General features: G+C 47.8%; 1 protein-coding gene across 1 annotated transcript in view; it reads right to left on the bottom strand.

Annotated features, from left to right (window-relative positions):
- Positions 1 to 15,736, bottom strand: part of CDC42BPG (CDC42 binding protein kinase gamma) — a 70,220-nt gene that overhangs the window by 25,640 nt on the left and 28,844 nt on the right. Inside the window, exons 3-10 of the mRNA XM_015410791.1 lie at positions 14,239 to 14,330; positions 11,388 to 11,471; positions 9,402 to 9,550; positions 8,037 to 8,130; positions 6,988 to 7,188; positions 5,083 to 5,331; positions 4,623 to 4,702; positions 725 to 840 (exon numbers count right to left, since the gene is read on the bottom strand). Of these exons, the coding sequence (XP_015266277.1) occupies positions 725 to 840; positions 4,623 to 4,702; positions 5,083 to 5,331; positions 6,988 to 7,188; positions 8,037 to 8,130; positions 9,402 to 9,550; positions 11,388 to 11,471; positions 14,239 to 14,330 (1,065 nt within the window). The remainder of the gene's footprint in view (positions 1 to 724; positions 841 to 4,622; positions 4,703 to 5,082; positions 5,332 to 6,987; positions 7,189 to 8,036; positions 8,131 to 9,401; positions 9,551 to 11,387; positions 11,472 to 14,238; positions 14,331 to 15,736) is intronic.

Here is a 15,736-nt window from a genome sequence, read left to right on the forward strand (position 1 = left end):
AGAGAGAGAGAGAGAGAGAGAGAGAGAGAGAGAAACATGGAACATTAATTCTGAGAACATGAATGGGGAGGGGCAGACTGGGGAGTTAAAAAGAGCCAGGAGCAAGTTAGATTGAGTGACCTAGTGGCCAGTTCTGCACCTGCCACTTGTCTCCACTCCTGCCTGTAGTCCTTTCTCCACTGGGAGAGGCAACAGGGGAGCCAGCAACCATCACTGGCGCTGCTGGCCAGGTCTGAATCGAGGGGCCATGCAGTGCTGGCAGAGCTACTGGGGCTTGGTTCTGCTTGCTCCCAGCGATCCTCCAGAGCAATGGTTCACAGGAAACTTTCCCCGTAAGTTAAATGGCCAGCCCCTTCTGTGCACCCCCATCTTGGAAGAAGGGGGGGGAGGGAGTCTACCACTGAAAAGATGGCAACAAGCTGGTGTGATGCTCGGCACCAGGATCTGTGCCCTACTCTCAGCAAGCAATTGGAGAAGAATAGATTATTAAGGCAATGGGAGACAGCTTTTCTTAAAAAATAAACCCAGAGCCCCTTATATCCTAGGTGTATGGCACCGAGCACTCTGTTCATGCTCCAAGCCACTGTTGTTATTATTTCACTGGCTGTGCTCTGGAGAGATCTGGCTGAAGTTAGGTCCAGAGCTGGGTCAGAGCCGTTGGACTCCGGGCTTCTATTCTCGGAAGTCTCTACGGGGGCTGGTGGGGCCCTCTTCTAGAACTCACCTTGCAGCTTACGAGCCAGATCCAGCTTCTCACGTTCCAGGGTCCGGATCCTCTTCTCTAGCCGCATGGAGCTGGAGCTGCTCGAGGGGGAGGCCGGGTGCCTCTCCAAAAGGGGGCTGTGGGGACAGGGAGGGGGGTCAGCACCCTGCCCACTTTGGCACACAACTGGTACAATTTGCACAGACCAGCTAAAGCATGCATAGGAGGAAAATGGATTTGCAGAGATTCGTAGTTGTGTGGTTTGGCTCTCTTATTGCCACTGCTAAGGGGCAGACCACAAAAGGTGGCTTCATTCTATGTGGCATTAATTAATCTGGCTCAGACTGGGTCTTCTGTTCTGTACTCAGAGTCTCCAGAGTGGATTCAAATCCTCACTTCACTAAAACCACATACTGGGGGTCCCAGACTGCAGATTAGTGCAGCAAGAGAACTGGGTGACCCAGAGCCAGTCACTTCTCTCAGCCAAGGGCCCTCAAAGGGGTGCCCTGTGGGTGCTGTGGTTTCCTCCGACACTTTTCAAGGCATCTATAAAGTGCTTATAGAATGTGGGCGGGGCTAGCTGGGGCTTTTGCCCAGCAAGGCTTCTGTCTGGCTGTGCAGATTAAAAGGGATCCTGTTCAACAGAGCTTCTGCCTGAAATGTTGAAGAGGTGCTATCAGAGTTACACATAGCCTTGCTCCCTGACGCTTTGTGATTGGCTCCGCCTCCTGAGGCCGCCATTTTGAGATTCTGCCCGCCGCCCTGTGTCAGAATTCCAAAGGTGCTCTCAATTCTCAAAAAGTTTGGGGACCCCTGGTCTAGCCTATGCCTGCCTCACAGGGCTGTTGTGAAAATAAAATAGGGGAGGGGAATGAAATTATGTATGTTGCCCTCGGAGGAAGGGAAGGATAAAGCCAGCATTAAAATAAAATGTGCACCCATTCAGCCCTACCTCAAAGATTTGACAAAATGGAGTACCCCTCTCTGCCTCCACGGCCCTTTAATTCATGTTTAGGAAGGGGATTCCAAACAATCCATATTATGGAAAGTGTTAAATTGTCCACATTAAATCGATTTAAAGTGGAGTGCAAGCAGGAGATCCCATGTATGTGTTCTATAAGAACACCCAGGTTCCTTCTAGCCCTGCACCCTGTCTGTCTCCAGCAGTGAAGAAGAGATTGGATTTATACCCTGCCCTTCACTACCTGAAGGAGTCTCAGAGCAGCTTACAATCCCTTTCCCTTCCCCTCCTCTCCCCACAACAGACACCCTGTGAGGTAGGTGGGGCTGAGAGAGCTCGTTCGAGGACTGCTCATGTGAGAACAGCTCTGAGAGAACTTGTGATTGACCCAAGGTCACACCACCAGCTGTATGTGGAGGAGTGGGGAATCAAAGCCAGTTCTCCCAGATTCAAATCCACACTGCTAACCACTACACCAAACTGGCTCCCATGAGGTTCAGCCTCATGGATTTGAAGACGTCCACAGGCAGTTTGTGAGACGAACAGCTGCTCTTTTGTGGTGCTCCTCACAGCAGCTGCAATCCAGAGGTTTTGTTTTCAAAAGGATTCGGGAAGCCTGCGTTCCAATCCCCATTCTGCCCGGAGGCTTACTATGTGACTTCAGGCGAGTCACACTGTCTCTCCACCTAACCTACCTCACAGGTTGTTGTAAGGATAAAATTAGGAAAGGAGAACCGTGCAGGCTGCTCTGAGCTCCTTAAGGGAAGGGCGGGATTTCAAAAATGTGCTTGATAAATAGGTAGTTACGGTGGCTAATAACTTTAGCTGGGCCCCTCCCTCTTCCATGGATTCATGTAATTGCTTTTTAAAGACATCCATGCCAACATCCGTCACCACACCTTATGGCAATACATTCTACAACTAAATTATGCACGGCATCAAGTATTCCTTTCTCTCACTGGGCTCAAGCCTTTCTCATTCCTCCCTATTATGTCCCTGTTCCCACCATGGTCACCTTTTCTTTAAGCGAAAGAGCCCCCAGCACTGACCTGGAGGGCCCAGGCCGGCCCTCTCTCATCAGATCTCAGAAGCTAAGCGGGGTCGGCCCTGGCTAGTGCTTGGATGGGAGTCCAGCAAAGAAGCTCAGGGTTGCTATGCAGGGGCAGGCCATGGCAAACGACTTCTGTTCGTCTCTTGCCTTGAAAACCCTATGGGGTTGCCACAGGTCAGCTACGATTTGATGGCACTTTCCAGCATGACAGGGTTGCCAACTCCAGGTTTGGAAATACCTGGAATTTTAAGAGTGGAGCCTGGGAGAGTGGCGTTTAGGGAGGGAAGGGACCTTATTTATTTATTTATTTATTTATTCGATTTATATCCCGCCCTCCCCGCATGCGGGCTCAGGGCGGCTTACAACATTGGCACATTGCCAATAAAACCATATAACATTATAAAACACTACGATATAGGTTTATAAAACATAGAAACATAAAAACATGTCCTTTATATACGTCACAGTGGGTGCGTTCAGACGCGCCGTTTGATCTGGTGGCGTGACAGTGCAGCAACGGATTTTATATGCACGATCACACAGTCAACATCTGCCTCCTGTCCCCAGCTGCTGGTTTCCGGCTAAAAACCCCTTTAAACCGGAGTATTTTGTTACCAGGTCCCAAAGTGGTGTTTTCTCAGCTCTCCCATTTAAAGCCGCATTTCCCCCCTGTGTGATCGCTCCTCTGGTTTCAAGCCACTTCCGGTTTAAACCCCCTCCCCGCTCGAAAACTGCCTGAGGCTTCCGCTTTTCGCCTGCCATTTTTTTAATGCGTCAGCGGTGTGCGCATAGGTGGAGCTCCGCTACTGTGTTTAGAAAACCGACATTTAAACGGTCACTTGTTTTAACGTTTAGATGAGTTCGGATCTCACGGAGGCCATTTTCGGGTCAAACGTTTAAAGGGAAGTCTTTTGTTGGAGGGGTTGGATTGATTCGCCCTGGTGGTTCTGCGCATGCGCCATGATAGTTTTCCCCCACTCTATAGATGAGTGCCTATGTGGATGCGCAAACTGAGAAAAATTTTAAAAAACCCACCGACACACGCTCCTGCGTGTCAGTAGTGTAGAAGCCAGGGAGCGATGTGACTGCACGGTGAGGCAGGATAAGGGAGGTAAGTGTGATCGTGATTATCCAGATCAAAAATAATAGTGGCAGAACCGGACCAGTTTAAACCGCTCTCAGCACGCTGTCTGAACACACCCAGTGTGTGAACTGCCCCAAAACACCTGTTCTTGTTTGGTAGAATCATATAATCACAGAGTTGGAAAAGGCCATCAAGCCATCTAGTCCAACCCCCTGCTCAACGCAGGATCAGCCTAGAGTATCCCTGACAAGAGTTTGTCCATCTGCTGCTTCGAGACTGCCAGTGAGGGGGAGCGACTGATTCCACTGTTGCACAACTCTTACTGTAAAAAAGTTTTTCCTAATATCCGACTGGTACCTTCCCACCCTTAATTTAAAGGGTGCGAGTCCTCTCCTCTGCTACCAACAGGAACAGCTCCCTGCCCCCTCCTCTAAGCAACAGCCCTTCAAATACTTATAGAGAGAAATCATGTCCACCCTCAACCTCCTCTTCTCCAAACTGAACATTCCCAAGTCCCTCTGCCTTTCCTCATAGGGCTTGGTCTTTGGTTGGTTTGCAAGATTTATATAAAGGATTTATATGGATTTATATAAAGGAATGATGATTCTGGCCTTTTCCTCGGCCTTTTCCCTCAGAAGGCCCAGTATGAAGCCTGCCTTTGTTGCTGCCACTACCCCACACTGAGTGGACATTTTCAAAGGCACGGGTAGATCTCACTTCCAGGGAGGGGCAGGAAAGACCCACACAGTCATTGGCAGTTGAGAAGGAGGTACACATCTGCGTATGTGACAGACAGAGGAAATAAAACTGGGGCTGTACTCACCCTCCAGACGTGAAGGTGAATCCAACGAACGGAAGGTGGTGGCCAGAGAAAGCAGCATGAGACACCGGCGGCAACGTCTCCTTGAAGGGCGGAGAGGAGAGGAAACCTATTCAGTGGGGTCTGCTGCTCTTAACATTTATGAAAAGGGGGCAGGCAGCTTCTTTTGGGGTGTCTGCTTCCTCCTGAGTTATCCATACATGTAATCAGAGTGGGAGGAAGGTAAGAGACAGCTGGGGGACAGTGAGGGAATTTTACCCCCTGTCTGAACTTGGCATTGTGAGGTGGTTGATCTGCTCTGACCAGACAGTCCATACAGACAGTTATGCAGGACAAGCTGGAAATAGCTCCACAGCCAGCGTTTGCACACAACAGCAGTGCCATGTCCTGGATGCTCTGGGCAAGGGGCAGCTCAGCACCAGCCCTCACGCGAAAAGTGCACCTTTTGCCCTTCACCACTCACCGACTCCTTGAGCGTGTCGTCATCCACGTCAAAGTTGGAGGTGTCGGCAGGGCTGGTCACCTCGGGCACGTAGGGTGGTGTGCTCTTGCGGAGGTTGTCCCAGTCAATGCCCTCAAAGAAAGGGTGCCTCTTGAAGTCCTCAATGCCCTTCTGGCCAAGGCGCAACTCCTGGCGACACAGCAGCCCCCGGATGAGGTCCTTGGCACCCTCAGAGACGTCCGTGATGTCGGCGGGGAACTGCAGGTGGTCCTGTGAGAAAGGATGAAAAAACAAGGGGCAGCAAAGGGGAGACGCCAGTCAGTGCTCGGGAAAAGTACATCGAGATGCCATTTCCAGTAGGGTTAAGTGGAGGAAGGAAATCAAACATATTTGTCCAGGGAATTTTGGTTCTGATGATGATCTGCATGCAGCTCTTACAACCCCTCCCCCAGGGCTTGGAATACACACTGCATAGCTAAAGGCACTCGAAGGCCATCCAGTCCACTTAGGGATGCTCTAGGCTGATCCTGCATTGAGCAGGGGGTTGGACTAGATGGCCTGTATGGCCCCTTCCAACTCTGTGATTCTATGATTCTATTCTATGACCACCACCCCCAAGATCAAAGGCAGGGATCTCGACCCCACATGCATACCCTGCCACCCAGACCATAAAGTGACGCAAGCAGACAGCATATAAGCTTGCAAAACAGACAGCTCCAGACGATTCATGCAAATGACCCCAAAAATGATGGGGGTGGGGTGGGGATTTGCACCCAGATTCCAAATGGCACCATCAGTCATCTACTGAACAGGAGCAAATCCGTCCACTAAACCAAAATGATCTTGAGTTGGCTATCTATCCAGGCTACTCAGCAACCTGTCCCAGCTCTGGCTGTCTCCAGTGAAAGGGAGGACCCCCTTTATCCTGATTATTATTATATTTTTTATTTGATTAATTGCCCCATCCCAGCTTGTGCCGGGCTTTGGGCAATGTACAGCAGAGCCTCAGAGCCATAAAATGAATGTACAAAACATTAAAAACTCAAATATAACAAAATAGAATGACAGGATGAAGAAGACCAGATTAAAAGAAGTCCCAGATGGGGTCCTTAAAAATTACATCCCGGTTCTGAACTAACTGGTCACTTTCTGGGCAGGGGGGAGAGGAAGTACAAGATCAAGATTGAGGAGAGGGGGAAAGGGAAGAGGGTGCCAGCCATGATAGAAAACCGTTGCTGTCCTTAACCAAAAGCTGGGTGGAACACCTCTGCCTTGCAGGCCCTGCAGAATTGCATAAGATCCCACAGGTATTAGACAGAGAGTTCCACCAGGTCAAGGACAGCTGGACATATTTGAGGCCAGGGATCACCCGAAGGTTGTTATGTGCAGAGTGTAAAGCTCTCCCGGGGAAATACCAGAGGAGATGGTCCTGCAGATACATTGGTCCCAGACCGCTCAAGGCCTTGAAGGTCAATAGCAAAACCTTGAACCTGACTCAGTATTCCACTGGAAGCCAGTGTAGCTGGTGCAGCACAGGTTGAATATGTGCCGTCTGTGATGTGCCCATCAGGAGTTGCGCTGCCGCATTCTGGATCAGCTGGAGTTTCTGGGTCAGTCTCAAGGGTAGGCCAGCATAGAGCGAATTACAGTAGTCAAGCCTGGAGGTGACCGTTGCGTGGATTACTGTTGGCTAGGTCAGAGCTTGACAAGAAAGGAACCAGTTGCTGAGCTTGGCGAAGATGGAAAAACGCCAGCCTGGCAACGTGCATAACTTGGGCCTCCATAGTAAATGATGTCGAAAAGCCACATGGGAGGCATTGAAAAATATGCCCACAATCTCCTTGATAAATCATCTGCTGTGTCCATTTCTCCTAGTGCTCCCACAACGCCTCACTCCACAGGTCTTCCCCACAGTGCCCTGCTCACCTCATGGTTCATGATCTTGCCATAAGTCTCCACCAGGGACTCTGCATAGAAGGGCGTCTCCCCGAAAAGCAGCTCATACATGCAGACCCCCAGTGACCACCAGTCGCATTCTGGGCCGTATTTCCCCTTCCTGTCCTCCATGGCCTGCAGGATCTCAGGGGAAATGTAATCAGGAGTCCCTACTGCCACCGGAGACACCACCTGAGGATGGAGAAGAGCTTGAGGGTCAGTGTGTTGTTTATTGATTGATTGATTGATTGTTCTATTTATATCCCGCCTTGTCGGGCACGTTGGCTCAAGGAGGCTAACAAAGTTAAAATAACGTAAACAATACTGGGATTAAAACAATTAATAAATACAGTACCAAGTTAAAAACAGCAACTATTCACAAATAAAACCGACAGATGATGGCATCCAATGATAGGAGTAGCATCCAGCGAAGTCTCAGGCCAGAAGATGTTCTAGATTTCAGGCCAGAAGATGTTTCAGGGCACATTCATCAGTGCCAGTGTAGTTTGGGGTGTAGTTTCCCCTGCATCCCACTACAGTTTTCAAAATCCACAAATGCATCTTCTTGACAGGCCATTCTATGCACTGGATTCAGTCAGCAAGAGATTGTTCTCAGAGACAGCCCTGCATTTATGGGGGTCCTTTCCAAGGAAGACCCCATCCAAACCTATGTAGCAAGTAGCATGTCTCTGCATCTGACTTGTGCAGGAATTTAATATTATATTTTGTCTATTCAATTGCACTTTATTGTTGCTTTTTTAATTTATAGTTTGAAGGGAATAGGTTACTTTTTTAAACCTTACAGCGCATACCGTCTGTAGCCCAGTGTACTAAGCCACCTTTGCAGTGGAATGGGCTATACATTGGAATAAGTCAGTGAAACCTCACACACCACAAAAGACAACCAGTCCTTCAAAAGTGTCAGTCAAGACTTGAGATGAATTGGCAAAAGCCACTTGCAACAGGATGTATCTGATGCTCCTGTCCCAAGGAGGCAGTCCCTGCCCTGCGCACTGCCCCAAGACACAATTGAGACTCACCGTGCCATCAGGACGCAGCTGCAGACAGGAGCCAAAGTCAGCCAGGCGGATGTGCCCGTTTGTGTCAATGAGGATGTTGTCTGGCTTGATATCCCTGCAGAGATGGAGGCAACACTAGTAAGCAAGGGGCTGTGCGGGGGGCGCAGGTGCAAACTAAGACTGTTAGTGTACTCAGACGCAAGCTGAGCTGTGAGCCAGCTGCAAAAAAATGCAATCGCTGCATTTTGTCCAGACATAACACTCTTCTCTTTAGGATTAATCTCAAAGAACAGCTGTTCTTCCCACTTGCTGCATATAGCAATGTGATTGGCTGGCTAAATGACACTCCAAAGCCTCTTCTCTCCTCTCTCTCTGAAGCAGCGTTAAAAAAAATGGGTGTGCTCTTTTTACTTAAAAGAGATGAAGAATAGATGTTCAACTGACTGAACTTACATGCGGTGCTTTAATAAAAAACTTCATTAACTTTTTAAAAGCATTGAGCGGCACTGGAAGGGGGTAAGACAATAAACTGAGTCCACATATGAATCTCTGGTTAGCACATTCTGAACATGGAGAAAGCTACATCTCTCTCTCTCTCTCACACACACACACACACACACACACACACACACACACACACACACAGCCGCGATAACATGAACCATGGCTCCTGGATTTTTGAAATGTCTCTGGAGCAGCAGCACCCCTAGAAGGTAGATGCTGGAGCTAAAATCCAGGGCTAGAAGATCAGAAGGGGGGAGGGGACGGACCAAGAGATATTTGATAGCAGGAGTGGACTGGGGGTTTAAAACTGCCCTAGAGCAAGCTGTGCCAACTTATACTGGCAATACCCCAGGGCCAAAGTCATTGCCACCACAGCCTGGGTTCAAGCACAGTGGCTCCTGTGGAGTGTCCTTGGTTCTGTTTGCCCCTGGCTGCCCTCCAGGGGAGATGTCCACTGGGAACTTTCCCACTAAGTTAAAGGGCTGGTTCACCCACATATGGTAGATGGGTTTTTTCCCCAGGTCTGGGAAGGAAACAGAACCTGTGAACTCGAAGAGGGGGTGGCAGGGAGGCAGGAGGGCTCCTTTGTGGTTTGGAAAACAGTGAACTCTAGTAGGATTAGGGTTAAGAGATCCAGAGGTTCTCAGTCCTCTTCCTGGGTTTCTTGTTTTCTTTCCACCTTTCTTCACTTGAGATCACTCAGGTCCCGAAGAGACACACAGTTATGTACATTTTGGCCTAAGACAAGCACCCTCAGCTGGGGCAAGGGCTACACCATTTCATCCCTTCTGGACCACTGTCAAGGGCAGGTAAGGCCCTTCTCCTTTTACACAGGCTGAGAGGCGAGGGCTGTAGCTGGTCGAGATGCCAAGTGGCGGATACCTGTGGACGTATCTGAGTCGGTGGATGGAGTGGATGGCCAGGACCATCTCGGCCACGTAGAAACAGGCCATGTCCTCAGGCAGGCGGTCCTCGAACTTGCTTAAGAGGGTGAGCAGGTCACCTCCTGCATAGTAATCCATCACAAGGTACTGCAAAGGGAAGGGAAGAGGTAAAAGAGTGGGAGGTGCAGCGGAGGGATGGCCCAGCAAGGTGACAACCTCAGGGCAGTCCACAAGTTATTGTTCACCTCCCTCATGGGAGTCTGGGAGCTCTACCCCTGGAATCTCCCATTATAGGAAACTAAGAAGGACAACTAGGAAAGATCTCCCGCTGCCTGACAGCTTGGTGAAGAGGGCTGCCCGCCAGGCAAAGACTACTAGGCTGTGTGTAACAGACCAACTATGGGCTGACTTAGTACAGGGTGGTCCCTCTTATCTCTCCGATGCTTTTCCTGGGAAACTCTTTACCAGCTTCCCTTGTCCACCCTTCTGGGGGGGGAATGACCCCTTGCAAGAACTCAACCTGATGGTGGCTGACCCGGCTTGCAAACTGCCCAGACGTTGCCATGTCTGAACCTGCTGTCCCAGAAGGCACCTGCAAGGGTTCCGAAAGGGCTCATGCCTGCATCACAGATAGTGTGCAAACCAGATCTCTGGGTACAGGGAGACTTCTCGGGGCTGGGGGGGGGGGAGCAGAGAAACAGAGGCACATGAACACACATGATGCTGCCTTATACTGAACCAGACCCTTGGTCCATCAGTGTCAGCAGAAGAAGAGATTTATACCCCGCCCTTCACTACCCAAAGAAATCTCAGAATGGCTTACAATCTCCTTTCCCTTCCCCTCCCCACAACAGACACCCTGTGAGGTAGGTGGGGCTGAGAGAGCTCTTTCGAGAACTGCTGTTGAGAGAACAGCTCTGAAAGAACTTGTAACTGCCCCAAGGTCACACCAGCAGCTGCACATGGAGGAGTGGGGAATCAAGCCCGGTCCTCCCAGATTAGAGTCCACGCTCCTAACCACTACACCAAACTGGCTCTCTGTTGTCTATTCAGACTGGCAATGACTATCCAGGGTCTCAGGCTAGGGTTGCCAACCTCCAGGTGGTGGCTGGAGATCTCCCGCTATTACAACTGATTTCCAGGTGACAGAGATCAGTTCACCTGGAGAAAATGGACACTTTGGAAGGTGGAGTCCATGGGATTATACCCACTGATGTCCCCCCCCCTTCCCAAACCCCCCCCTTCCCGGCTCCACCCCAAAATCTCCTCCAGGTGTTTCCCAGTCCAGGGCTGGCAACCCTATCTCAGGCTGAGGTCTTCCACATCACCTACTGCCTGGTCCTTTTAACTGGAGACCCTGGGAATTGAACCTGGGACCTTCGGCACGCTAGGCTTGCCATTCCCCCGGAGGGGGTGGGGGTTGCCCGCCTTAGGGCCCCCTGATCCACCGCCCCAGATCCAGCCAGCTGGGGGAATTCCACCCCCAAAGTGCCGGGATTGTGCCAACGTGCTCATCATCGTGCCGAGCACATTGCCGGGGGGACGCTCTAGCACTCAGCCTAAAAACTCTATTGTACTGTACAGTTTCTGGTCAAATGCTAAAGCATCCCCATGGCAATGTGCCTAGCACGATGACATCACTTCTAGGTGACGTCACTGCGGCGCACGCACTACACGCATATGCCAGAAGATCCCAGAAAAGAAGCTCCATCCCCCCACTGGCAGTAGGTAGGGACCTGGCAACCCTAGATCGAGCTAAGACTGCTCCAGTGATAGGCCTCAAACAAAGCCTGCCACCCAGGAAATGAAGAGTCCCGAAAAGCATGGGGCCAAGGGTGGTTATCCAATTCATCCTAAATGAGGGACAACTATGTCTGTCCCTTTTCTTAAGAGGTCCACTCTTGGCTCCTACATTCCCCCCTCCAAAGGAGACCCTTCTGCTGTCATGGCCCAGGGGGCTGAACAAAGGATTGGGATATACTACCTCAGCCCTCTTCAACATTTCCCATTTGTGCAGAATCTTCATCGCAAAAACCTTGTCTGTCTCCTTCATTCGCACTACTGCCACCTGAGGAGAGAGAGGACACATGTAAGAAGAGCCCGTTTCTCACTAAACATCAGCATGGCCAGTACAAAGGGCTACCGGAATGAGGTAGCCCACCACAGGTGTAGATTTTGGGATACCATGGGAGGCAATTTTTGGATTTTCACTGAGCTGTCCACCATCAGCCTAAGATCTTTTCCTGGTCAATCTCTGCCAGGTTCAGGTTCTATTGGTACATATCTAAGGTTAGTCATTTATGCTCCAACGTGTCTCACTTTACACTGACTAATGGGGAAACTCGTCTGCTATGTTGCTGCCTACCAGTTTGTTAAGATCTCTTTTGAAGCTCTTTTTGATTTTCACCATCCTAAATAATTTGATATCATCTGCAAACTTGGTCACAAACACTCCAATTCCAGAACAAATCGAACAAGTTAAATAGCCCTGGTCCCAATTCATATATCTACATATATCTACATATATCATTTAACTATAAGGACTGTCCATTTATTCCTACCCTCTGCTTTCTAATATTTAACTGGTTATTAATCCACAGGAAGAAATCCATTCTCTTCGCTAAACTCATGACTCCTAAATCGACTCAGAAACATTGACTGATTTTATGCAAAACTGTTTGAAATGTCCAGTTATGTAGTGATTCAGGCATATTATCCATCCAATATTTTCCACAGTGAAGATAGAACATATAATTAATTCAGCTTCTCTGCATTCTCCCTGTCCTCCTTTAGCAATGCTTTCACACAGTCTTTTTAAAAAAACCATTTTATTAATTTTCACAATAACTATAACAAAACCAACCGAAATAACTGAAATAAATGATATTAAATGACAGCCAAAATCCCCAAAAAAGTTACAGTAATGAATGTTCCATGAATCACGGCAAATGTAACCACCACCACCCTTTCCTATCAGATTCCATAATAGGGGAACAGGGAATCTCTTGATAAATAATAATTTCCTTTATAAACATTAACTTAATAACAAAAATAAGAAACAACAATTAACATTTACCATAACCACTAACCTTGCTTAATAAATCAGCAACTTCTGAATATATAACGGGATTATTCTTATATCATTATTTGACAAATATAATAAGATAGGGAACCATTTTTCAGTAAACACTGAGAAATATTCACTGTTTTCTGCTTGCTTAATCTTATCTGTTAGCTTGTCTAGTACAAAATATTCTGCTATCAATGCTTTTACACAGTCTAACAGGCCAACTGAGCTGGTTTCCTGATACATTAAAAGTAACGTTTATGGTTTGTCTTAATTTGTCCTCAAAATCCCTTTTTGTTGCCAAGTTGCCAACTCAAAATATGTTTTGCCATAGTTTGTACTCCTTTTTATTTTCCTCATTTGAAGAAAACTCCCATTTTTTAAAGAGGGTCTTTCTTATCTTCCTTGACTTTATTCATTAAACCATGATGGCATCCTTTCAAAGTTGATGTTTACCTTCCCTAATTTCTCATGTACACTCTATCTGAGCTTCAGTTATAATGGTTTTAAATAATTTCCAAGCATCCTAAAATGCACTGTCTCTCTTTAAATCTCCCTTTCAACCTCATTTTTAATAATATCCTAAATTTTTTAAGGTTTCCTCCTCTGAAATTAAATGTAGCCATGTTGGATTTTAGGGACAACATTCCACTTATATAAATACAAAACTGAATAGCATGGTGTTCCCCAATGTCCCCAAACGATTCAACAATATTTATATCTCACAACAGCTCCCGAGCACTATTTGAGGCCATGTCCAATTGAGCAAACCTCAGAGAACGGCGGAAGACAGGAAGGCCTGACGTGATCTGGTCCATGGGGTCGCGAAGAGTCGGACTCGACTGTGCGACTGAACAACAAAAACCAGAATCGTCTCCCATCTTCAAAGACACAGTCATTTATGGTATCTAGACCAGGGTCTCCAACATGGTGCCGGCATCTACCAACACCTTCCCTGGTGCCTGCCAAGAGCTTTTAGAAAGTGTCGGAGCTAGGTGGGGCTTTTTCCCAGCAAGGCTTCTGACTGGCTGTGCAGATTAAAAGGGATCCTGTTCAACAGAGCTTCCGTCTGAAATGTTGAAGAGTTACTACTGAAGTAGGACAGAACCTTGATCCCTGACACTTTCTGGTTGGCTCTGCCTCCAGTGGCAGCCATTTTGCAACTGTGCCCACCACTGTGTTAGAATTCTGAAGGTGTCCACAGGCTCAAAAAGGTTGGTGACCCCTGATCTAAACATTTTCACTCTTTGTCATGACCTGAATATGCATTTTCCCAAACAATGTAGGGGAACTGCTGAGGTCATCCATTTTTTACCCTACTACTGCCCCCAGTTGCCTGGAAATCAACCATCCAGGTAAATTCAGTTCATCTCCAGGAATCAGACTACATTCAGGGCACCGCTCTTTACTATTAGCCCTTTTCAGTAGGGGCTTCATCCTCCACAAGCTTCCTGAACAGCCCCGTATAAATTAAAATACCCCAAAGGCCTCTCTCCTGGAGGTAGGGTTGCCAGCCTCCAGGTGGGGCCTGGGGAATCTCCCGCTTTTACAACTGATCTCCAGCTCCCCTGGAGAAAATGACCGCTTTGAAAGGTGGACTCTATGGCATTGTACCCTGCTGAGGCCCCTCCCCTCCCCAAATCCCGCCCTCTCCTGGCTCCACCCCCAAAGTCTCCAGGTATTTTCCAACCCAGACCTGGCAACCCTACCTGGAGGGCACCTGTCTCCATATTTCCCAGACACAAAGATGGCTGTTGTTGGCACCCACCTCTCCAAAAGCCCCTCGTCCAATCACTTTCAAGATCTCAAAGTCATCTCGTCGCAGATTCAGGTGCTTCGCCTTGGTTACTAAAGGGGAAGCTGGAAGGAGAAAAAAGACAGGAAAAGTCTGACTGATTTATTTGGTTGCATTTGTAAGCAGCCATGTCAATTCAATTAAAGACAACTGATTGAATAAACAAACTGAATCCAGTGGCACCTTAAGGACTAACAAAATTTAGTCCCGCATAAGCTTTCACGAGTCAAAATTCATTTTATCAGATGCATTGGAGTGTACATCCATTAGACTGAGGCTTTTGTATTCACTAAAAAGGTGGTCAGGTGGATTATAAATATTTTAAATAAATAAATAAAACTGTTATAAATAAGGTTACAAAGAGAGGCCAGTTTAACGTAGGTTCCAATAAAAAGAGCAATTGGTTCTCTCAGACAGGGCAAGGGTCACCCCCTAACTGTTAGTCAGGCAAAGACTGACAGAAAATCTAATGCTAGATAAAAAGCTACAATATGAAGCTACAAAGATCTAGCTGAATTGATATCTGTAAGGATTTAGGATATACCAGGTATTAGCACCTATAGTAAGTGAGGAATCCCAAGTCCCTGTTAAGGAGGGGGAACAAATAGTCTTAAGCTTGTTGATGAATTTCAATTAAGAAATTTCACATTGGATTCTCCCCTTGAAGTTCATTTGTAGGAGTACAATATCTTTCAGATCAGCAACCAAATGCCCTAGTTTCTGAATACTGTCATTTAAAAAAAAATGATAAAACTGTCAGTTCTATAAAAGCCAATGTGGTGTAGTGGCTAGAGTGTCCAACTAGGATCTGGGAGACCCACGTTCGAATCCCCTCTCTGTCATGGAAGCTCACTGGGTGACCTTGGGCACTCTCAGTCTAACCTACCTCACAGGGCTGTTGTGAGGATAAAATGGAGAGAAGAACTATGTAAGCCACTCTGTGTCCCCACTGCGGAGAAAGTCAGGGTATAAATGAATCAAACAACAAACAAACAAATAAATAAAACTAGAAAATTGTCCATTTTTATGATAGGATATTTATGGAGGGAAGAACTTTATAATGTAAACACCCTTTGGGGTAGGCAACATGACCCCCTGCAGGATCCCCCTAAGCTAGACCCAAAGTATCACAACAGTGCAGTACTCAAACATTGGTAGTGGAAAATGCCATCAAGCACAGCCAATTTATGGCAACCCTGTGGGGTTTTCAAAGCAAGAGATGTTCAGAGGAGGTTTGTCATTGCCTTCCTCTGCATAGCAATCCTAGGCTTCCCAAACCAGGGCTGACCCTGCTTAGCTTTTGAGATCTGATGAGACCGGACTAGCCTGGGCTATTCAGGTCAGGTTATCCACCGAGAAATATAGGGAAACCATTCCTTCAAATGGGGTGAGGGCTACCCACACTCCCTTGCCTGTGGCAACAACTGAGAATCAACCTTACTACCATTTGCCTTACTCCACCCCATTCTAG

The sequence above is a fragment of the Gekko japonicus genome, unplaced genomic scaffold (assembly GCF_001447785.1).
Source record: "Gekko japonicus isolate JY-2015 unplaced genomic scaffold, Gekko_japonicus_V1.1 scaffold42, whole genome shotgun sequence".
In the NCBI taxonomy this organism is placed as follows: domain Eukaryota; kingdom Metazoa; phylum Chordata; class Lepidosauria; order Squamata; family Gekkonidae; genus Gekko; species Gekko japonicus.